General features: G+C 39.1%; 2 protein-coding genes across 3 annotated transcripts; one reads left to right on the top strand and one right to left on the bottom strand.

The window, feature by feature from the left end:
- The first annotated feature begins 395 nt into the window (after positions 1-395).
- On the top strand, positions 396-7,234 carry LOC140941616 (uncharacterized). 2 transcript variants are annotated; one of them, XM_073390636.1, is made up of 4 exons: positions 396-728; positions 4,021-4,068; positions 4,751-5,796; positions 6,539-7,234. In XM_073390636.1, the coding sequence occupies exons 1-4, from the start codon at positions 446-448 to the stop codon at positions 6,803-6,805; spliced, it is 1,644 nt and encodes a 547-aa protein (XP_073246737.1). In that variant the 5' UTR covers positions 396-445; the 3' UTR covers positions 6,806-7,234. The 2 variants fall into 2 exon arrangements, with proteins under 2 accessions (XP_073246737.1, XP_073246736.1); XM_073390635.1 differs by having other exon boundaries at positions 6,515-7,234.
- A 5,004-nt stretch (positions 7,235-12,238) lies between these two features.
- Positions 12,239-19,022, bottom strand: LOC140941628 (uncharacterized). Its single transcript, XM_073390650.1, has 7 exons — positions 18,724-19,022; positions 16,613-16,645; positions 15,581-15,664; positions 15,385-15,485; positions 14,285-14,534; positions 13,653-13,813; positions 12,239-12,827 (listed from the first exon to the last, which is right to left on the bottom strand). Exons 1-7 carry the CDS (start codon positions 18,806-18,808, stop codon positions 12,723-12,725), a joined length of 819 nt encoding a protein of 272 aa, XP_073246751.1. The 5' UTR covers positions 18,809-19,022; the 3' UTR covers positions 12,239-12,722.
- Between the last annotated feature and the right edge of the window lie 5,526 nt (positions 19,023-24,548).

The following is a 24,548-nucleotide window of genomic DNA, read 5'->3' as shown; positions in this document are numbered from 1 at the left end:
TACTTCCGTATTGACTTAAAATACTGATTAAAAGTGTAAGAATTCCTTAATCACAGATCAAGGCAGGTTCTATAATTCAAGCGGCTGACACGTATTCTGAGTTCCTTTACTGTGCCATTGAAACAAATGAGACTTGCATAATTAAGTTTGCTTCTCTGTGTGTTATAGAAACAAATTTACTTGCGATCTCACGGCAACGCCCCACACACCGCCCTAATTAAAACCACAAACGTCAATACGACACTTACTTGTTCCGTTAGCTTTTTTTGTCGTATCCGCCTTATTTGAGAAATTCGGCATTTTTTTCTACCAAAGAAGGAAATTTGAAATTGATGAACTATACAGATCACTACAGAATAAAAGGCGGCTTGAACTCGCAGTTGCGTCTCACTTAGGAGTTCTTGACACTTTGAAAAGTTGGTACGTAGTTCCAAAGAATTTTAGCATGGATGAAATCTGGGAGAGTTTACAAAGCCACAGAGTGCAAATAGTTCAGCAACTACGTGTTGATCGCTCGCTTCTTTTCGATCATTTGCGAAGTAAAGAGGTATTTGACAGTGAAGATTGCGAACTGGTGAACGCCGAGAAGACAAAAGAACGGAAAGCCAGCAAACTGCTAGACATTCTGAAAACGAAAGATTCCGACGGTTTGGTGCACTTTCTTGATGTTTTGCAGCTGTTAAATCCAGGGCTTTATGAGGTGCTGACCGGTCAAAAAGCAACAACAAGTGAGTAAAAGAATTTCACCCATTTTAAAGGTCCTCGGCCACGATTATTTAGCAATTTTTGTCCTGTTTGCGTTTATTAGGAGCCCTAAACTAAAAATGGGGCAAAGTGAAAGTATTTTATTGAACAAATCCGCCAGTCACGGGCACGTTTAACTTTCTATAAAGCTCTCTAAGGCGGCTTTTGAGACCGACACTAAGGGACCGTCTCTGAGGGTGATGTCCGTATTATCAGTCCGGAATATCCCTAAATTAAAGGACAGGGCCAACTGGTCACGCGACACTTTTCAACCAATGAGAAGGCGCGCTTGTGTTTATCAACAAACAAATCAAAACATCGCCCCAGTGATCAAAAATTTTCAAAACAACGGACGGAGTCGGACAGAATCAGTCATTGTTTCGAGGTTCTCAGGCATATTTTTAAGACTTTTCATGAGGCATACACAATTTTTTTAAGTGGACAGCGTATCGGAAGCCATATTGGAAGTGTCTCGTGAAATATTCAACACATTTTGTGGCTTATTCTTCTTTTATCTTTTAAACAACGCGATGTATAGGAGAGATTTTGGTCGGCTTTCAAGGTAGGTGAACAAGTATCTATTATTTTTTCGATTCACAGATATTTTTACGAAGTTCTAGATATTTTTCCTCGATTGTCATATCGATTAACTTTTATCATGTTGAATGTGGGGGTGGCAGACAACCTAGAATTTTGGTAGACAATTTTTGAATTTCGAGGTCCAAAACACGTACGTTTTCTACTCCCGGGTTTCTCACAAAAGCCGTGTTATTACTTTTTTTCGCATTAGTACGAGCCTTTGCCTTTTTTTTCAAGGCCAAAACAACTTTATTAGTCTTATGGATATTCACGTCCAACATCTCGCCTCACTTTGCCGAATTTGCGGGGATGAAATTGAAGATCATAAGCGCAAGGTAGATACTAACCGCTTTGTTTCTGAAATTCACTAATCTGGAAAGATTTAATGTTGTTGGATTCTCCAAATGTTCATCCGGCGTTAAAAAACAATCAAAGAAACAAGGAGAATCTCAATTGTAAAGGCTGTATTTCGCTACTCATTGAACATGCACTGATTATCTGGGATAAAATTAAAACATTGCAGGTACTACAGCAAGCAAAGAAAGCACCAGATGCGTGAAGTCAACACAAAACAACACAAAAAAACAAACAAGAAAAATTAATACATTTGAACTACTTTCTATTCTTGTTATGATGACTGGTTCTTTGATTCTTGTCCTGTAGAAGTTAATAGGTAGTACCAATGCTGTTTTGTACGATCGCAACAAATTTTCACACTCTCTCTAAGGCTAAATTTACACGGGACGAGTTTGCTTCTATCAAAAATCTTGCAAGCCATGCCAGCGAAGCCACGACCTCTGCGATCGGTCCGGAATCAGTTCGCATTCCTTGCAATGATTAATGCTCTTATTCTCTTATATGACATGTTTTCTTTGAAATATTAAATGTGAAACCTAGACGAGTACTGTAAGCTCATCTTTAATTCTGTCCGACTCCGTCCGTTGTTTTGAAAATTTTTGATCACTGGGGCGATGTTTTGATTTGTTTGTTGATAAACACAAGCGCGCCATCTCATTGGTTAAAAAGTGGCGCGTGACCAGTTGGCCCTGTCCTTAAATTTAGGGATATTCCGGACTGATTATAGAGAGTTTAATAAATGGAGTAAAGAAAGGCAGGGACCAACTCTAGGTGTCCGTTTCACAGAGGCGTCCATCTTATAGAGGTGCCCGTTGAGAGAGTCGACTGTGTTCATTTGATTATTACTGATCATTGTAAATCACACTTTAGTGAAGTTATTTAAATGACCATAAACTTTATTTTTAAAGTCAGTCCTACATTCTTCAACTTTACTCAATGCCGTCTTGGCTTTTTTCAGGTTTTATTCACATTGTGGCTGTCTAAAATTTTGAGCATTCAGTCAATTTTATAACCAGTTGTTAACAGGCTGAAATTGCCTTACATGATTCGCAGCGTGACCTTAAACACTTAAGATAACAAACATCTCTCCTTTGGGTAAATTTAAACTCTTTTCAAGCCAATCAATGTCAAAACGAAATTGGTTGAATCAGTATAAGACTTTTCAAAAAAAAGCTCATGTGTTATAATATCGTTTTATAAATGCCGCTTTTCCTTGTTCATTTCTCGAATGTCTTTATCAGTCTAACTCTGGTCACAGAACAGCTTAGTCATGCATTATTTTTCCTCTTTCCTCCTTTTGGAGGATGAAGTAAAAACAATCAGCGGAAACATGATGCAGCAGATTCATAAGTATTTTTTAAAACACTTTTCTAATCGAGTATGGATATGTTTCCGGAAGCGAACGCGTCGTCATTACCTTATAAAACCGGAAAATTCTAGCCTTGTTAATTCACGATGTGAATTTCTGGTTCCTAGCTATTAAACTGAGGAAATGTTTTTCTTTAGACAGTGTTTTGAAGTAATATGAAAAAGTCAATAAGATTCAAAAACCTCGATACCCTACACAACGGGAAGAGACTGCTCGAAACGGATATTTATCCTAAATGTTCACACTCACCAGATTGCGTTTGCGCTCTCATTCTGTTCACACAAGAACGGTGGTTTTGACGCAATTTCTGTTACGACACAAAGTTGCCCCCTGCCCATCTCTTAAGTGGAGCTAGTCTCACATACCAGATAGGTGTTTATACCGATACCGAATGATTTTTCCTGTCGGCACGAAAAGTTATCGGGTATCGTGTGAACGATATAGCAAGCACCAAGAGGGAATAATGCTCTCTTGCAAACACATATTGGAAGTCCCTTGGGTTTGGCCAGCTAGCTCCCAAGTGTTCACTTACACTGTAAATTCACACACATTGTTTTACCGCTTAAGAACCACTCATTTACCCGGCCTTAGGGACCCAAAAGCTGATTCAGCCTCAGTTTCTATCCATTTGAGCACATGCAGCGTTGGCCTGAACAGTCTTATCGCAGAACTTCTTCAGCCTTTTCTGTGACTCATTTCAGCGCGTGGGTTCACAGCACCTTATACGATAAAAACTACAGAAATCTATTATGGCTCTATTTTAGACACCTTTGAAGGGAGACTTAGACAATTTTTTTCGTTCGTTGTGTAATATAGTTATTATCATTATTTATTATTATTATTTCAATCTTTTCTTCAAGATTCGCCTTATTATCTCTAAAGGCTAGCTGTGCCTTATTTTTAATTACCAAGCGAAGAACATTAGAGAAAACTATTTAAGTGTTGTTGTTGTTTTTTTTTACATCAAACAGGAGAGAATCCCATCATTAATGAAGTCAGTGGCATGTCCGTGTTGACAGGTAAAATAATTTTTTTATGAGAAGGTTAACTGTACGACAGGTGTCAATAACAAACGTTTCAGTTCTGACAAAACTTGTTTTTCGGGTGTTTTGTTTCGCAATTGTGTATCACTTTGTTGTTGATACTGAGTTCTTCAAGGACAACTACAACTTCCTGCATTGTCCCTAAATACTTTAAACCCCAGAAGTGATCAGCAACTAACTTCTCCTTATGATATACAATACATTTTTCAACAGAAAGATAATGAGAATTGGCAAATATAGCAACCAGAACGTGCACTTTTGATATAAACCCAAATTCTCCTCTCTAGTGTAAAATAAAATGTACAGCAGCCAGAAAGATTCAGATTCACTTCAGATTTTTTTATTCTTTGCACTATTTGAAGAGGTTACTACAAAAATTACAATACATCACAGAAGTACGAAAAAAATAGAACAATAAATTACATAAATTAGCAAAGGTGAAATGTGCGTAGTGACCAAAGAAGCTGAGGCTTTCGAGTTGGTCACCGCCACGTGCAACTAACTCGCGTAGACATTTAGTCATTTACGTCACGGCGCCTTCATTATGCAAATCATGATGATTTGCATAATGGAGAATGGCGGATTGCTAATCATATCTTGGGAATTTTGAAGTTTAATCAAGCATCAATTAACTTAATGTGTTACCCTGGCATCCTAGACCTAGACCCTCAACGTGACATGGACATTCTCGGTAACCATTTGAGAAGAGCTGTAGGGGACTTGCAGGAGATGACTCTAAGATATGACCAACTACTGAAAGAAAATCAACAGCAAAGTAAGGTTCTTTGTAAGGTCACTGCTGATCGGGAGCTGGACTTCAAACGTTTACAGACCATGGAGGATCAGCTAAGAAAGACAGTCGAACGAGCAGAGGAAGCGCAAAACACTGCGCAGAAATTTGAAGAAGACGCCAGTGTTCAGAGAAAAGAGTTCGAGAATGCCATGGGTGGTTGGTTTCTTGGGCTTGTGGCGGTGCTGATGAAACTGGTGACATCAGAAGAAGAAGCGAAACAATTAAAAAAGAAGTTAGAAGAAGAGAGAAAAAGAAATGAAGAGCTAATGCACTACAACGAGAAAGAAAGAAGGCATTCCCTTATTCTTGCAGAGGAGATAGCCCTCCAGCGAAGTAGCTTGGATCGAACTAAGAAGCTGAAGATAAGCTTGCACAAAGTTCAGATGGAGAAGGACCAAGCGGAAGCGGAGTTCAGTGAGCTTAAAGAATGGTCTGAAGCCCTGAAAGCCTGCTTTGATATCGAGAAGAAGAATAAGAAGGAATTGCAAAAGAGGTATGACAATCTGTTGGCCAATTGTTCTCAGCTCAGAAAACAAATCCGAGAGCTGAAATTCGAGCTGGCAAATTCTCAACAGCAAGAGTTGAATGTCAAAGCACAAAACGACGAACTTACTGGATTTGTCAATAAATACAAGGAGCAGTGCGACTTTCACGGTAAAGAAATGATTAAAGCCATAAACGAGAAATTTGAAGCTCGAAGTGAAAGAGAGCTGATATACCAGCAGTTACGGGAAGCCCTGAAAGAGAAAGACGAAACTCTAAAAAGATTAGTTATGGAGACTAAAGAGTATAACCTTCGTCAAGAAATGGCCATCGCAGAAACTCAACGTTTGAAAGAACGCCTCACGCGAACAGAGGAGGAATTAATGTCATTAAAGAGGAAAACTTCTGTAAAATACAAGTCATCTCTGGTAAGTGTTTCCAACCTTTTACACTGGCTTTTTGCGGCCCACGTGCTCTTCTCTCCAAGGAAACACTAATTTTTGCGATTTTTCCAGCGATCGGCAAAAATAAGTTCCCGCAAATAAAAATTACCGCAAACATTTTTCCCGCAAAAATTTACCCCAGAGTAAATAACCTTAACCCTAACCCTATACAAAAATACAGCACTAAGAAATCGTGTCTGTTCAATTACAACTTCCCTCCTTACGCATACCATAGTATTGTAATATGTATTTCTATTGTACGTTAACAAAAACGAAAATATTATCAATGCTGGATACTGGGTACTTTCTGAAAATCGCAAAATTTAATTCCCAGCAAGAAAAAGCAATCTGTCCTAATCGCAAAAATTAGTTCCCGCAACACACCAAACATCACCAATCTGCAAAAATAAACACCCGCAAAACTTTCGTGCCACACAGTACAGTTCATGCAAAAGTTTGGGGGGCGGGGGGAGGGTGGGAGGAGTAAACAATGTGCATTATGGGCTTTGCTGAAACTATAGATTGACCAATGTTTTCAAACAATAGAAGGCAATCATGATATGATGTCATGAAGAGGCTACAGGCACGAATATCTTTTATTTGTCATAAGTAACAATAAGCCATTCACCACTTACAAACTACACACTTGACTTTATGCTCCCTTCATATTATATTATTATTTATTCTTATACTTTATTTTTAGAAAAACCGAAACTCAACAATGAAGCCTTTACACACTGGCAGTAATGATGATGACGACGATGCTGAGGCTGATGATGATGATGATAGTGGTGAATGCACACAGCTCATCAAGAGCATCAAGGCAGCTTACTTTCGCGTCCCTGAGTCTTTGCCCGCGCGACCTTTCTGGGACGGGTCCAGAGATCATCTCATATGCGCGATCGTTGTCACGTTTACCATGCCAAACCCTCAACCGTCTGCTTTGTCAACCTGGCGTCAACATCTCTCCTGCTTCCAACCTGTTCGAGTTTGATTTCTTGTCTGTTTCATCAGTCGATTCTCCAGTCTCTAGTTCAGCTTTGGCCGCTGACGATATTTCTGAGGTACAAAGCCTGCAGGCTTCATCAATGAATTTCCATTGTTCAGGCGAGGGGAATTTCTTCATTGGTAGCAACAGTTTACTAAATTTGCGGCCGAGAACCCATGCACGTATATTTGACACTCCCTTGTGAGAATTTTCAACCTAAGGTAGGGTCATAACTCTCTTGGTACGGCTGTGCGCCTTCCGCCTTGAGAAGGTTGACTGTTCCTGAACAAAGTAGATAGCTATTTAATAATTGGAATTTGATTAATACTACAAAAGTGAAACCCAGCAAGTGCCTTGTATCAAACAACAACTGCACCTAAATGTATCAGTTTAAAGTTATCATATATTCCAAGTAGTTTGCGATGATGAGGATCATTTTAATCATGTAATACTTGGTGGAGAGAAAAATAAATGAATAAAACGTCAGTCTTTTTGGTTAAAAACTTATAAAAGAGAATAAATCAACAGGAAACTACTACTAAAACAACCTTGTTTCCAGGCTCTTTCGTTTTCCTTTTCACGGACCAACCCGAGCTGGGGAAGGGAAAGAAGAGAGTGGGCCCTGGGTACAAGGCTGATAAGAAAAGTGTCAGAAGTCCAAATTAGTTTCAACAATAAGCTGTGATATGATCCAACAAGCCTTCATGATCTCTCTGTTGCCTTTGTTGCTTTATAGAAGATCAAAAGTTTCTACACTTACCCCTAGTATAGGTGCGTACGTTTCGTGTTCAGGTGTGTACACACAGCACTTGAAGTCTTTCCAGTTTCTGTTATTTTTACCAAGTTTTAAAATATTCCTTGCAGACCTCGTCTAATTCGTCATCTCTCGCGTCCCGAGTAGCAACCATTGCGGCCTGTGGAAAGGCGTAATCGAGTCGTAACACGGAAGCCGCCTGATGATTTATGTTGCTCGCAATCAGTCATCCAGTTACCCAAACCTCCAACCATGGAATTATGTCTTGCAACAAGAAAAGGGCTAATATTACTTATTACAACAAAATATCCTCCGCTTTGCGCTTATTTTTTACCACTGATTTACCTTGGTTCGCCCCATGTTAGGTAATCCAAGGCAGTCTTGGATCCCAGGCTGTGGATTCTGGTTTCGAGGTACTGCCAGATTCTGATTCCTTGTCAGTGGAACTTGGATCCCGGATTTCTTGATTTGGATTACGGACTCCAAAGCCGAGGGTTCCGGATTTCACGAACAAAATGTTTCCCGGATTCCGGAATCTGGATGACCTTAGAGGGCCTGACTTTGTATCTGCAGTATCTCTACTTTGAGAAAAAGCAGCAACATAACAGACTTTCTGTATTTTCACAAGAAACTGACATGAAGAAATTACCGTCTTATATTTTACAACGCTGTCACTAACTGACTTCAGTTAGTGGGCGGTTAGATGGTATATTTTTAGATTAATGCTCTTCGACGGCGAAAAAGTGCTCGGCTTCTTTGAGATTCAATTTGTGGGTTCGCCTTGGTCCCCTCCCCTAACGGGCCTCTCTATGATCGGTACTATTGCTACAAAGTCTTCTTCGATCATTTTAACCCCTGTCCCCCCTATTCAATGTTGCAATATAGAACTATTACCTGCTCAAATATTCACGGTTTTATTCAACATTGGGCCAGTGGCGAGGGGACCAAGAAAAAAAGAGGTATAAAAAGTAGCAGCCTTCCCAACACTATTGACGATTACTGTGCACCCTTGTATACGTTAAACTACCTCGTAACACACATATGACAGCAGCTATCATTAAGAGACTGACAGGACTGGTTGCCAATGTATACTGTTAGTGTGACTGGTGTATCTAAGAGTACAAGCTTAATGAACGATTTACGAGTATAAAACAGCTTTAATTTCTAGGTACGTGTTTGTAAGTATCTTGAAAAAATTTCAACCTCCCCCCGCCCCCCATCCCCGCTTATGAACTGGAAGTTATTCATGAAACGACCCTGTTCGGAGAGGCTTGATTGGCGGTATTATTTTGAACGATAAATTTTATGCATCCCCTCAGATAAGACTACGACCTGTTACTAAACGAAATAATTTCTTGATAACATAAGGGCCTTGGGGTGCCTTGGCCTATAACCTCGGAAAATGTCCCTATCCATTGGTGACTAGCGTCTTATGTGGTGCAGCTTATACCATCTACCATCTACTATCCAACGCGCACTCGTGGAATAATTGTCGAATATTTGCTTTTATAAATAGTCATTATAACACTACGATAAGGTTAGGTACGTCATGATCAACATCATCAGTATTAACATCATAATATTTAGTACTGTTGAATTTGGTAGGAGCCTTATAACCGAATTAATGGTATCTTGATTTGGTTAATGGAAAAAAAATGACTTGCGTGCATAACTAATATTGCATTCATGCAGGTGGCGACATTTAAATTAACATTTAACCCTTTACAAAACACGCCATTTCTGCATGGCAACATCACGAAAGACGGTATATTTGGAAATGATACTGTCTTTTACCTTTAACAACAGCAACTTTTTATTACTGTGTTTTTATGTATAAAAGGCAGCCACATCATGCCACTCAGTATAACCAACAAGTCTAAAATGCTGTTTACTAAGTATACTCTTTTAATATACGCTGTTCATCTGAATCTATCTGTCTGAGTCCATACAATTACTGTAAATGAAAAGCTTATTTAAGTGTGACCAGTGCCTTCTTTCGGTAACTAGGACCGAAACGAAAGAACAAACTTAGGAAGGCATAAAAAAGATGCTAAAAATCCGTTTAAACTATTCGAACATTCTTAATAAAGACCACCTGAAGTCATTTGATGCTTTCGCTCAATATAGTCATGTACAAAAAAAATGTTTTGTTTCGTTTCGATGGTTGCGTATTGAATGAGTTTCTTTGTGCAAAGTCAAGGCTACTACTCATCTCCATGGGCAACGTAACAAGCGGACCATCATATCAACACAGTTAAGGCAAAACAAAACATGAACTGATGCGTTTAATTTACGTTACCACAAAACAGTGTTTAGTAGGATTAAAATAATTCTACGCGTATTGGTAACGTGCTTGGCTAAATTTTGTGTATTTACTTCGCAAAAATATAAAAACTTCAATATCTAAATATGACGTTTTCTGAAGGCAAACCACCCAAAAGATGGTTTTTCAGAGGATCCAATGAGCTAGGCTATATAACATTTTTTGCTGGACCTAAAAGAATATTAAGTAATCAGTCCTGGGTAGATGCAAGCGATGTTTCCTATTAATTTGCTGATATATTAGGGCATGACTGAGGCTCTCTTTGGGTCAGTCTGCGGACGTTGTTTTCGTCGCGCGTTTTTGGCCATCAAATCGTCGATTTTTCACAGCAAAAAATTGTCGCATATCAAGAAATGTTTTGCGGGCCCGGGATAATCCTGCCAGCGAGCCCAAGCAACCACGACGAGGACTTCGACGACGGAAATGAGAAAATATAAAAAAAGAACAGGTTTAATAAAAAAAAACAGAAACTCTGAAGCGGCAGCACACTTTTTGGCAGATTTCATTGCCGTCAGCGCAGGATTAACGTTGTCAAACTCAAATTGATCGGAATCGCAATGAGATCGTCGCTTTACTCTAAAACTTAATCGTCGTTTCATCAATAGCGATCGTCGCGACTTAGATTTCATCGTTGGAAATACCCGAAAAGAGTCTTACGATTTAGAACCAGCACTGCATGCGACTCAAAACAACTCTTAGCTTTCTGACAATGGAATAATTTTATTGCTAAAACTGATGTAGTTACAATCTTCCTTGTTTCTTTCATTTAAATCTATCTCTTAGCCTTTTTTTACAATAAATAAGCATATAAATATTTTTTCTCCAATATATAATTAGAATTTTTGTCATAGAAATACTGTACAAATTATTAGATTTTTTCAGCTAAATTTGGTCTTATTATCTCATCTGTTAATTCTTCTTGGTAACATTGTTTTTTAAGGTAGTCATAAGTCATCGGTTCTTTGCTACTGTTCTATTTTCTAGCTATTTGTTCAAGTTCATGATAGTTTCCTACTTGTTTTTGACAGTGTTTTGGAGACTTCGATGGCCATTACTTATGCTTTTCGCTGTCAATAAACTCGCCGACTTCCCTTAGTTCTTTTGCTTGGTATCTCCTTTTGCTGTGTTCGTATCGCAATCGCGAGAATGTGTATGACCTCTTCTATCTACAGTGGTTGTTGCTTTTCGTTTTTCGTGCGGCCAGTCGTTTGGTTGGCAATTTCCTTGACACTGTTCGTTTATTGCGTGAAGCAGAACCGTCACTGAATAGTTCATCAGAGAATGTAACGTTCCCACCGAACGACATGGACATGAGTATAGAATTCATCAAGTCTAGTTGTGTGTGAAGCTTTCTTCGCTTGATGGCATATTCGTCGCACTGTGTCGGTTCCTCCTTCATTCGTTTGAAATGACTTCCGTGGCAACTTGTGTTGAAGACATCGTTTTCGTCGCATTGGCCGTCGTCGTCCGATGAGGAATCGATACTTGCAAGAACGAGGTAATCTTTGTCGAGTTCGAGGTTTTGGTTCTTCACTAATTCACCTTCCAACTGCACCATGGCGTTAAGTATCTGAGTAAGTAACACAGCCAGTGTTTCAACTAATCCCAACTCTTATCTCGCTTGCCAAATGAACTAGATATGACCAAGTAGGTGAATAACCGCGTGATTAATTGACTGTGACGTACAGGCGGCACGCGATCACAAGGTTTGTTGTTCTCTTGGTTGTTAGAAACTACGTATGCAAATCGTAAATATTTGACTCGGTTTCCATCACAACGAAGAAGCAGCACAGGAAAACCAAGCATTTTTGTCATTTAATTTCAGGAAATGGTCGCTTGAAATATAAATTTTTGGAAGGAAGACAACATGTTCCAAGGAAATGGAAAGATAAAAATTTTAATCGATTATATTGTTTCGTTTTTTAATTTGTTTGATGCAAGGTGGTCCGGTAACTATCAACATATGCAAAAAATACATAATACAAGGAACTAATCTACAATTATAATCAGTAGAAATAAGCTGAAATTGGTTTTCGAACTTGCTTGAATATAGACAATATAGCATGTGTTAAAATAGGATTAAGGAGGGCAAGACCGAAAAAAGAAAAATCTTCAAACTGTTATTTCAACGTGGTTGTCAACTGCAATAGTAAAGATAAACTCAGTCTGAGTCCAATTTAGAGTTACTTTCAACTTACGGAAGTTCGTTTACTTTTAAAAATATTATTCTCGTCACCTGTTTTCGTTTAAATTTGCTGTCACATGTCTTGTAAGGCCAATACCCAATTGAGCTTAAAGCAAGTTAATACAGAAGATAAGATCAATTTTTACTGTTTGCAACATGAAACTTCTGGTTTGCAAGGTTTAAATTTGACTACTAAGAGAATACAGTTGAACCTGTCTACAGCTGCCAACTTGGGAACAGAAGAAAATGACCGTTGTAGAGTGGTTGAAACAAGAGTGAATGTGTAGACTGTCCGTCAAGAGCATTTACTGGTTCTCAATATCGCGTTCATGGTCCAATCTGGAGACTCCTACTGTCAAGGTTAAAAGAATCCTAAAACAACCGTATGAACACAAACAAACCTAAACAGAAAACAAGACTGACAACAGCTGCAACGAAAACAGAAGAAGCCTAGAGCCGGAAATGAAACTAAACAATCCCGTAGGCAAAAAATGCGCCCTTCCCCAACCCAGGCCAAGCAAAATGGAAACTACTTATAATTGATGTTTATTTCATTGTTTTATTTCGGGTCCTGAACATCTACAGAAATATGGGATTTCTTTCTAACACTTAAAGAGTAACAAACGCCGTTCCTCTTTGTGCTTTTTCCGCGGAAGTTCATCTAGCAAATGTTGAAGAATGGATTGGAATCTAAGTAGACGTGCATCAAGGACAGATAACCAGTGTTCCAAAAACAATCGGGTACAGTGGCGTTCTTAAAAAGATACTGTAATTAAGAAATACAAAGAAAAATAAGGACAACACTCAGAGTATAGCTCATGAAAAGGTCTACTTTTCGGACGTTCAGTACTATAGAGATAGTCCTGTTTTAAGTGCGGACTCAAAGACTTTTTTCACTTTTATTTTAATGATTTACACCGTTTTTATTATCCAAAACCAACCAACCAAACACGCCCCTTATAAGGGGATCCACTGAAGGCAGCTCTGGGTTTTGGATTCTACGCAGTGAATTTCGTATTCCAGGTATTGGATTCTGGAGATTCTTTGTCAGTGGAACTTGCAATCTGGAATCCAATCGTTAACGGGGTTCCGGATTCCAAAGCTCAGGATTCCAGATTTTCCTAAATTCGGGCATCCGGATTCCCTTTCATGGGGCGAAAGATCATAATGATTTCCACTAAGTTTGGTGTCTTGGGGAATCAGTCTGACAATTTGAACAAAAGCCAATCCATTCGTTGCTGAGTAATAGTCCCGATTAAGAAGAAAAACTGATTAGGGCATGCTACTACAGTATCTACTAAGAACCCGAATCGGAGCTCACCTGTTTCCCATTTTGTGCCAGCCCTGTATTTTTCAGAGGCGATTGAAAGAATTCTAAGAGCAAAGGCTGGGAGTTTTGAAAGCTTATTTGGAGTGTTTTGTTCATATTTGTAAACCGGGTTAAGTTGAGGTCATTATTTGTTGTTATTTTCTTCTTTCATTGTTACTCAGCTGTGGACGTTTGTTTCAAATTCGTCAATTTTATATACTGAGGACTCGAGATATTTGCCTAAGATCGGTCTTACACTTAGTTAAATTTTGTTTAACGTACCGGAAACGACTCTTTAGTAGGATGTACAAATCGTGGATTGTCAACTTTATAGGGAAGAACCCAGCCAAAACCGTTCAGCACGCCGTTGGTGAACATTAGAAACACAGGGAAGACGGAGTCACAATCAGCAACGTTTGCCAGGTCATACCAGTACAATTTTCCTTTAAAAAGAAAAGCCAACAATTGATTTCAGTATGCACGTAAATGTGTTGCGCATGCTCCACTTGCAACAAAGAGAAATTGGGAAATAGCTGGCCAGTTTGCTCGTTTATTCCATATGAGCTCCCACTGATGAGACGTTGCTCTCTGTGTAATTGGGAATTACCACCAGCGATTCACCATATTCAAGAGCTGATGCCCTCTCGCTTTCTAAAGGCTGCTTAGTATTATGTTAAACTCAATAACTACCCAAAGCATTTGAGACATGAGAAGGAAACTTGGCCTATCGAGGTAAGTTTCGCAAAGATCTCTTGGAGTGTAACTCAGGAAAGGGGAAAAAATTGGCGAATAGTTGACTGGCGCGTCTCCAGTAACCATCCCTGAAACAACTGCGGGGCGCATTTCGGCTCGAGTTCCCTTAACGTATGTAAGATGAAGTGGATTAAAACGCAGATAGATCCGTGCAAGCTTACCCATTGACCAAAAGCATTCACCCTCTGTCCATGCGCTTTTAAATAGTCCATCTTCAAGCAAAGGCACATGGATGAACTCATACGGAGTTGAACTTTTCTGAATCAAAAGTCGGTCGCCGATATATTTGGCTTGCGAGGGTCTGTGGGAACAAATTAGACTTGGATCTTTGAAGTAAGCCGTTATTATGTAATTGCCATTCTCCTCTTTCCACGGTAAACCTTTTTTAACACCTAAAGCTGATTTCGCAATCTGTCGAAAGTAACACACATATCAACAAAATAATCTTTATATGGTATTAACGACTCTATAATAATTGTGTTATCTTTGCTGCTGTCAATCTGAATAAGCTCACTCAAATTAAATGATTATACACCAGTGAAATTAATTCAGGAAAAATTCACTTGGTATTACCATTCTGATAAGTTGCAAATTACCAACGGGAGCTTACCAATTGGTCCACGGACTGAATATCTAATCAGCAGTAATGAACTTTTTTGCGCAGTTTTTTGGTCGCCAGTTTTGGTCTCAAAATGTCCGGGACTTAGAGCAGTGGAAAAACGTTTGAGTGAGTCAGGTAAAGACAAGAGAAGAGACCTCTCCCCCCCTCCCCCCCTCCCCTCCTCTTACCTTGACTTTCTACAGTCAGCCCAGTTCTGCGTTAACTGGCCTTCGAACAGATGGGCCGAGGAGTACAGGATAGTCCTAGCATGGTGTTGACGAGCCTACGAGCTCTGATGTTGTTATTAAAAGCCGCGGTGAGTGTGTGTATCTTCAAATAAAAAAGTAGCCTGTTAAACGGCAGATATTTCGCGACACCACCACTGGTTTAACCGCGGGATGACGTCTGAGGAACGAGCGCAGAACGCGTCATTACCCAGATGTAGGTAGTGCTTCTGATTTTTCGTGCCACCCTTTCAACCAATCAGAAGCACCACCCAGATCTAGGTAGTGACACGTCATCAGTTTGGAATTTCTGCGCTCGTTACTCAGACGTCATTTCGCGGGGGAAACCACGAGTAGCGTCGCGAAATGTTGGCTGTTTTCTCAGGCTAATAAAACACGTTTAAAATGGAATACAGATGAAACGGAAATTACTTACTCCTGTTTGTATCCCTGCTATTTTATTGTTTTCATCAAATAGCAACATCACTGTAATGTTTCCGTCGCGAACGTAACGGTTACCGCGGTAATACGAGTTGTCTGAAAAAAGGGAAATCAAGGGTTTATTAATCCTGAAAGTGTGTATAAACATTTCCTACTAGCTTGTGTTTCCTCTGTTATAAATGAACCGTTACCTTGGCATTTGTCTTGTAAAGTCCATCCCTTATCAACAGCATCACGTACAGTCAGTGGAAGTTCTTCCCATTTCAACCATGTTACTAAATCAAGATAAAACTCATCAGAGATTAAATAATAGCGCTAATGATCTCTTTCTTTGCGTGTACGTGGGAAATTTATAAATTTAATCCCTTGTTGACAGCGACAATCTTTGACTAAGTTAATGAAACCACCTTGACTTTTTGTGTTGCATTCCCTAGCCGGGGTAGAATCTATAACAGGAACTAAACACCAGTTTTTTTGTATTCGTCATATAGTCATGGGGCACAATCCATTTCGGCAACCACAATTCAGGACAGAACTGCCAAACTTTCATGCAAGGAGGCGATTGGAAAACAGGTTCTTTTTAATATGTGGATCGTATTCCAATTTTTTCCCTCAGACTTTAAATGGGGGTGTAGGGATAGTTACACGGAATTGATTTATTCACGTTCGGACCAAAATTTTAGACTCTTACGGTACGGGAAACGGCCAACTTCCTATAAGACCTAATCAATCATTCAGGTTCGGAGCGAGATTTCCGTATAATTTTATTGAATTATTATCAGTTAGACTCGTGTAAAGGTCATGGACATCCAGGGTTTACAGGCGTGGATTCACTCTGGTTTCTACCGTCAGATTTCTCATAACAAATATATTTTTAATAATAAAAAACACTTTCCCAATTGAAATCTGGCCAATATCCTGTCTGAATGACTTGGAAACCCAGGAAAGGTGAATTTAGGAGTTAAAAATCCAAAAACGTTCCTGTGGAAGCCTGCCCCGGACCCCCTAGAAGCTTGCGCCTTCGCTCGTTTAGGAAATCAGTCAATGTTTAAATCCTAACTCCGCGTCTGGTTTTTAAAGGGATGTAAGGTAGACAGGGGTTTTTAAAACCATTGATTAATTGATTATGCTGATAATGATTAAACAAAGAGGACGGAAATGACGGAAATGGAAATTTCCTCGCAATTACTTTTCTTTAAGTATCTATCGAGTGATTAATATACCTGACAGTTTATCCCATTCCGGAGCAACTGGATCTGAAATATCAGATTCAACAATTATTAATGATGTTATCAAAAGACTTCGCGTCCCTTTAAGATATTTTGTGGTATCACGCCCTTTAAGATACATAGCTCTCTTGATAATTTGCTTGCCCTTGGTTGTCTAAACTAATAAAGAGTACTAAATTCACTCATGGATAGTACCGACAACCAGAAACAGAACCAAATTGCTTTGTCGGATAGAAATGGGAAAAGACAATCAAATGGGCCAATCAGAGCAAGAGGGAAATACAGTTAGCCAATCAGAGAGCAGAGCTAGTGGCCTTACTTCTGAATGGCTGATAGGAAGCATGGGACTTTTAAGCCAATTGAGAAGCCAAACCGAAATAACTTTTGTTGGAAATTACTTAAATAGATACTAAAAAAATCATGTCATTGTGCTATATGTGCTATAGAGAACTATAAATATGAAGACAGGCACCCTGTGCCGTCGGCGTTGATTGACTTAAGATTAGAGGTCAGGATAACCCTCTAACCTTCACTAACGGCCACCTCTCTATAACGGCCACGTTTTTGGTAGACAGTACATACATTGACTCTTGTTTAAACCTCTCTTTACAACATCCACTTTCTCCTGTCCCCAAGGTGGTCGTTTTGGAGATATTCAACTGTATTGGAGAATTGGAGTCAAGAGAAGATGGAGAGTTCCTTGTAACCAATCCAAATCCTATGTAGTCTGAGATCGAAAACCGTTTTTTTTTCTATTCAAGTTAGGAACCAACCAATTTTGGATTGCGATCTGAAAATCCATGTACGCAACCTGGTTGATCGTTCACCTCGCCTACCCTGACTTTGGTTATAAGTGTTTGGGTCGTTCGGATCTATACCAAATACCGCAGAATCATGTGGAGGGAGGAGGAGGAAGGAAGTCTTCCACAGTCGAAACTGGGATAATGTTGGGTTTCTGTAATACTGTAACACTGGATTGCTTCAGTATTACAAACACTGCCTTTGTAAAAGGAAAATAGTTAATAATAATAATAATAATAATAATAATAATAATAATAATAATGATAATGATAAAACTTGATGAGTAGGTGCAAGACATTTCTGTGAGCTCTCAGCGATTAGGTGTCCCTCTAAGGAACTGAGGAATTGGCTGAATCTGTTGGAAAACATGTTTTGCGGTCTTCTCCATTAGTCTGTCATCAGTATTATCAACAACTGAAACAGCAACAGCATGCCATGTGAAGGCTTTTATTGAAGTTTACGACCTTTTCCTAATTACAGATTCTCCGGAAATCTGACCCAGCCTTTCATCCAAGAAAGCAGATTTGAATGAAATAGTGATATGTTACAATCGCGTACCAAGAAATTGCTATACCTCAACAACAAAATCAACAATCGACGGCACCATAAAATAAGTGAAGTTACGGAATTAAGTGTAACTGTAGTTTATTATTATTATTTTTATTTTATGAACATACGGGGTGTCATTTACTGAGAATTTTTTTTACAGTGATGGGAGATTTTGAGACGTCAATTTCTAAACAAAAGAATAGCAAAGAAACATTGAAACATTAACCAATTTTTAGTAAGCATTCCACTCTACAAAACGATCAATAATGGCTTCCCTAACAAGGTGATAGAAGCGATCTGCAACCTCTTATTTGTATACTGACAAACACAATCTTGTTAACATCAAGCAATTCATCCTGTTATCGACTTTCTTCATACATTGTTCCTCATGGTCTTACAATTATATTTTTTATCTTTGTTTCTTTGATTCACTTTGAAACAGTGCCAATCCCTCCTTAAATCACTAAATCACTTGAGTCCAAATCTACTTAAGACAAATCCAAGTGGAAAGGAATGCACCAGAACATTTCTTTGGGGTTGTTTAATTTACATTGGTGGAAAGAAACACTCCAGTCTCAAGAATAGACACTCATTATTTCACTGCGGACTTGCTCTTGTCTGGTGCTTAACTCGCCACGTTGATAATGACTACGATAAACGTTTGTGTCTTTAAGAATCTTTGTTTATCGTTATTTTTTTAAAGGATAAAACCAAACAAGGCAAAGCTGCGTAAACATATCAACAGACCTACCTACCTGAATTTCTTGATCTATGCCAGTAGCTTTTTCCAGACACCACGATGAAACAAAGCAAACTGAGCAAGATCCAGGAAGACTTCATTTCGAAAAGAAACCGCAGAAGATTTTCGAGCAACTTAGCTTAAAGAAGCACTTATGTAAAAAACGCCCCTCTGCTATGGAAACAATTTGCAACTCTTTTAAATTCTCATCTGCAGGAACTCAGTAAATAGATATCCCGTGGTCTTTTTGGTGGCAATCAATGGAAAGCAATGAATGATGTGTGAAAAGCAGAATTCCGTTCCCTCTGAGATCCTCACTGTTAAGCAGGAAATTCAAAGAATGACCTTTATATTTATGAGTGTCTCTTTCTTAAGTCTCTTTCCTCTCTCTCCCGAGAGACGCATGCGCAAGCAAAAGTATGATTTATGCACGGAAATATATGTTTAAAACCGCAGCCTTGAGTGTGTTACCTAACAAAAGAGGATAAAATAAAAACCATTCTTAAAAAAGGCGCCATATTTCACAGCCACTTTGCCAACATTTTATTTTTCCGAGTTTGAAACCCACAAAAGAACATTATAATAAAAACTTTTCCAATTAAGTCACCAAGCAAACGTGCATCAGATTTTTAACCTCAGGCAGCTATAATTTCAGAAAACAACCAAACATACGGGGAGACGCCCGAGGATTCCTTAGGGTATCCAGCCATTCAAAGAGTATTTAGAATATCAGTTTTAAATAAATACTCCTGACCTTTCATAACAATTTGCGCTTGCAACGAGTCGGGAAACAAACAGTTTAATATGTATGTGGCCTTTTCTTTACTTTTCTCAGTTTAATAGGCCCAGTACCTCAATACTTGTGGCGAGCATTCAATTGGTTTTTAAGCCGTAGGTAGGAGTGAGTATGAAGTTTTTGTTTCGCTGCACTTGAATTGTGTGAGGCTTAACACCCCCAAGGCGCGAGAGCAGTAGGGATCAATGCATTCTAGCGTGACAGTGGCAACAGGTCAGTAGCCGCCGGGCCAACTCTCATCTGATCGAAATTTCAGTACCTCTTTATTATATGGGAACATTTCCTTACAGTCACTTAGAGTTTGTCCCTGGCTCCTTTAAGTGTCATCCTTTGTCTAAGGAGGTCTCTTGAAAATCTCTCTCAAAGAAACATGGGGTCTCCTGGGGACCCACCAGCCTCAACTCCCTCAACTTTATCCGTCATAGACAGGTACTGTAAACAAGTTACAAGTCATCTTTTTTTCATCTTTACATACTGTAAATCCGCTATTTTAAGCCCCCCCCGGGGGTGGCTCATTTATTTGAAGCCCATTTAAGAGGGAGGGGGGCAGGGGCTCCTGGGGTTGGCTTAATAGAGACGGGGGCTTATTTTTTTAGAAATTCTTTTGCAGTCTGCTAAATGATTCAGGGTAAATCGGTCTTTTTCTTTTTCAATATTAAAGGAATACAGGTGGAAAAGCATCAAGAAACGACTAGACATAGAAGTCTAGACTAATACAAGTTGTTACTTTATAATGTTGTCATTCACTCATTCATATCAGTTACGTGATCGTCTGTCCAATCCGATAGGTTGAAATTCTATACACGTGCTCGGAAGTGGGTCGTATTGAGCCAGTGATTAGTACAATAAATCGCAGAAGGAAATTGGTATGAACGAAAGGATTGTTTTTCAAAACAAACTTTATCGCATGAAACAAATAATGATATTGGTATTCCTTTCTCTAATCACTGAATTTGTTTCTCAGTCTTACACTAGCTTCATAAGTACGCACTGCATCCTGATAAACAGTAATGCCCCTTTCTCCAAAACCTCTTGTAACTGAATAAGAGAAAGGCATGCAAAATTATGAAAGGGAGATTACACTTTAACCAATAGTTTCTTAGCGACCCTCCAAATAATCCAATATAGAACTGATAAAGAGAACTTCCGCAGAAATTTTCAAGTCTTTTTCTAGAAAACGACTCCTTGTAAAAGTGTTTTATGTCAACTAGTATGGCAACTTTTAGAAGGACAACAGGCCATTTTCACTTTTCAGTCTTAGATTTCCATCGGTTATGTATACAAGAAAAGAGCCAGAGAAACGGAGATAAAGACTTTGGTTCTTGGGCCATCGTACTTTAATCAGAAACAAACAAACAGCGGTGATCAACATTATGAGCATTTTTATATAAACTTGACGGTCACTTTTGATCACTTTTGAAAATGTATGTTTACCAGCATACGAAACGTCAAGTTTATATGAAAATGCGAAAGCTCACAATGTTTATCACCGCTGTTTGTGTTTTATTCCTGATGAAAAAAAAAAAAAAAAAAAAACAATCCAGGCAACATCCATGGCAGTGTTAGTGTTAAACTCCATCGCTGGCAAACTTCCCACTTTGTTCTAAAATTTGGAAAGTCTGTTAATAAGCTGTTGACGGGCCACAAGCTGTTAAAGTAGCTATTGTGGCAAATCCTTTCTATAATGCAAATGCAGTACGGATGTAATTGCTCTTGTATGGTAAATATGAGACTTGCTTTGCATGTCAGTTTCCTCTAGGAATAAAAAAAAAAATTAATAAATTAATAAATAATTTGATTTTATATAATGTATTATATGATCAATACATTATTCCTTTTTAGTGGTGATCTTTTTTCTGATTATTAGCGCATATTGAGCGGACCGTGCTGACTCAGACGAAGCGAAGGTCAAGGCACGCAAAAATTGGCGGTCGGAGGGGGGGGGGGGGGGGTGGGGAGGAGAGGAAATGGTCCTCTCCCTAGTTTTCTCCTGTTTTATTTTCGTGTTCGCGCTTTCCCCTTCCTCAATTCAGCGGACCCGACTATCTCAGCCTGGAACAGGCTAACTCAGACGTGATGGATGATATAATTAGTGAAAAGGTGAATGAGGTGCTGAAGAATTACACGCTGTTATATTTGAAAATAAAAGTCAAATTATGCCATTCTCCCTCGGGCTTAATGGTACTGAGAAACTTCCAACCCCGAAACAGATGAAAACGATTTCAAAGCGGAGCCCGGCGGGAGTTAGGTCGGTCAATTTTTTGTTGGGCATGTACCCCTTGCCTCTGTTGTATGGCCAATTATAGGCACCATCTTAGACATCGTAGTCACTTTGGGGCAAATGTAATTTTCGCGATACCAACTTAGTCAGTTTCTGTTTATGTATCCACCTTATAAAGGCGTGACACTTTTCCTACTTACCAGAATTTTCTTACTCTTAAAATCCGACCCTATTCTAGTAATTTAATTCTATTGGAAATGCAACTCAATCCAGCCGTAAAAATGCGACCCCATCCAGTGGTACATCCCATTAGCGCTGTTCTTAATGAGCGCTCCTATTTACAAGGAAGTACAACCGCCCGGGAAGCCGAGTTGTTTGAAACCACACCAAGCGCATCAATACAAATTGTCCATGAGGTACTATAAAACCCTGCGATTTCTTCACAGGCAATGGTTGGAATAAGGTTGTAATACCCCATCAAGACCTTAGCCTTCTTTACTCCAGTTTCCCGCAGCTTCGCACAATCAGAGCGAGCAGAGGAAACCACAAGGACCTGGGTACAAACCACAAATTCAAAATGGCGGGCGAAGGTATTTTCCAAGGCATGGCTGGTTTTCTCAATGTTTTCTGCTGTATGTCAAAGGTATGTAGAGTATGTATGTATATAAAAAATGAATCTCATACCCTAAAGCGTATCGTGATGTGATTTTCGCGATGTTCTTATACGTAAAGTGCGTCAAACGTAAATCACTTGTTCTGCATAGTGAAGAACAAAGTGCAGACTATGGAAAAATCAATACGTTTTAAGAATACTAACGATTCTAAATTTGATGTGAATTTATAACACTTACGAGTAATGTTAGGGTATAGTTTAAAATCTATTTTGTCTTTTCTCTACAACAAATGGCTCGTACCACACATCCTACTGTTTATTCCTCACCTCCCCCCTACGCCCCTCCCCTCCAAGGGACATTAAATTTCTTTTATCAGCTATTCCCCCAGTTTTTTTGAATGAGGTTTCCGGAGTTTTTGCTTTTCTTAGAAATTATTACTTTCCCCCAGATTCTTCGGTCAAATATTAATCGATGACATGCCAGATATTTTATTAAACATATATTATTATTATTTTTATTAAACACAAATTTGGTTCATGGTACAAGTTTTAAACACAAATGATGTCATACGATATATCTCAATAAGTAGGGTGCATTCAAAACGTTAATACTGTCAATCCCTGCTTTATGGATACCCGCTTAATATGGACACCTATATCACTATTGATATGTGTTTCCTGGGTAGGGGGAACACATATCACTAGGGATACATGTTTCCTGTGTAGGGGAACACATATCACTAGTGGTATGTATTTCCCAGATTAGGGAACACATATCACCAGTGATATTATGTGTTCCCCAACCCAGAAAACACATTTACCAGTGATATGTGTTTATAGTAACTTAAACAAGGAATGACCTACTATGAGTTACAATGACCTACAATGACCTACAGTGATCGACATAAGGCTTTTACTCTACTGAATGACAGGCCAAATGATGACAGCATCTGTAAGATTTATTAAGCTTGAAGATAAATTTAACAAATATGTATGATGATAATGATAAAAAAATCGCAGAAAATGGATGGTTTTCCGATGTTAAAAACTAATCCAGAAATTTGCTTGACAACAATCAAGTTTAGATTTCAGTCATTTTCCACCTGATAAAGAGTAGCCTGTGTAGCTGGCGTTTTGTTTGATGTGTTTTTCTGGGCAGAAAAATACACGAAAAAAATGCCAGCTAAGCTGGCTAAATGAAAAAGATTGACTTTTGCTTAGCAGCAAAGTTTTCATTGGTTCAAGGTATTAAACATCTGCTCAGCAACAAGGATTTCATTGGTTTGGAGTGCAAAATGAAAAGTTTCAACTTGCGCAGCAAAAAGGTTTTTATTGGTTCAAGCTACAGATTTACTCATGCAAGTTTCTCAAGTTACCTGAGATCAGGCTCTATTTTTGTTTTGCGTTTTCAATATGTGCTTGGCAATTTTTCTCTGATAGTTTGAGCTCAGTCTCATATCCAAGCATGACACACGACCAGTATCTTTGTCTGTCATTTTTGTACTTCATTGTAGGGCTTATTTTAACTCATTCTAGCTCATAGTAGCTCATTGTGGCTCATTGTAGATCATTGTAGTTTATTGTAGCTCATTGTAGGTCATTTCTTGTTTTAGAAACTACGGATATGTGTTCCCCCATCCGGGAAACACGTATGCTGAGTAGGGAAAGATATGTCACTAGGGATATGCAGGGCTCGACGTTGCGACCCCTGGGGTCGCCAATGCGACTTGATTTTATTTAGTGGCGACTAACTTTTCACGCCTGGTCGCCAGGCTGGCCCCCAGGCTGGCCCCCATGATATTTGTGACCTTCTTTGGGAAAACGTACACTAACGATACTCCGTTAAACGGTTAGACCGTTAGCTATCCGTCAGTCATCCGTTAGACAGATCAATAAAAATCATTGGAGGCGTTTGGCAATTCAGTCTTTAGGCTAGCAACTCATCCGTATCCGTTAGATCGTCCGTCGATCTTCTACTGAAATACACTGTTGAAGAAGTTCCAACGGGCAACGGAGACTGTCTTTTAGTGGGTCTGTAACACCATCGCTTTGGAAAAATTATTCTGTAAGAGCTTGTAACCGATGTTTTAAGGCTTCCTTTCGCACGATTTTTGCCCGTTTTAATGCCCGTTCGCATCGTACAGCATCGGTCGAAGAACTCACATACCTGCGGGCAGCGTCCAAAATCTCTTAAGGTAAATACTGAAGCGT

The sequence above is a fragment of the Porites lutea genome, chromosome 6, assembly GCF_958299795.1.
Source record: "Porites lutea chromosome 6, jaPorLute2.1, whole genome shotgun sequence".
Classification (NCBI taxonomy): domain Eukaryota; kingdom Metazoa; phylum Cnidaria; class Anthozoa; order Scleractinia; family Poritidae; genus Porites; species Porites lutea.
The sequence above is the reverse complement of the archived record's forward strand: the minus strand, read 5'-3'. Positions and strand labels throughout refer to the sequence as shown.

Excerpts from the sequence above, each read along its gene's own strand:
- LOC140941616 (XM_073390635.1), top strand. The coding sequence starts at position 446 with ATGGATGAAATCTGGGAGAGTTTACAAAGCCACAGAGTGCAAATAGTT. Across the intron at positions 4,069-4,750 it reads TGGCATGTCCGTGTTGACAG|ACCTAGACCCTCAACGTGAC; the intron begins GTAAAATAATTT and ends CTGGCATCCTAG. Across the intron at positions 5,797-6,514 it reads TAAAATACAAGTCATCTCTG|AAAAACCGAAACTCAACAAT; the intron begins GTAAGTGTTTCC and ends CTTTATTTTTAG.
- LOC140941628 (XM_073390650.1), bottom strand. The coding sequence starts at position 18,808 with ATGAAGTCTTCCTGGATCTTGCTCAGTTTGCTTTGTTTCATCGTGGTG. Across the intron at positions 16,646-18,723 it reads GCATAGATCAAGAAATTCAG|ATCCAGTTGCTCCGGAATGG; the intron begins GTAGGTAGGTCT and ends CTGATATTTCAG. Across the intron at positions 15,665-16,612 it reads GGAATGGGATAAACTGTCAG|TAACATGGTTGAAATGGGAA; the intron begins GTATATTAATCA and ends ATCTTGATTTAG.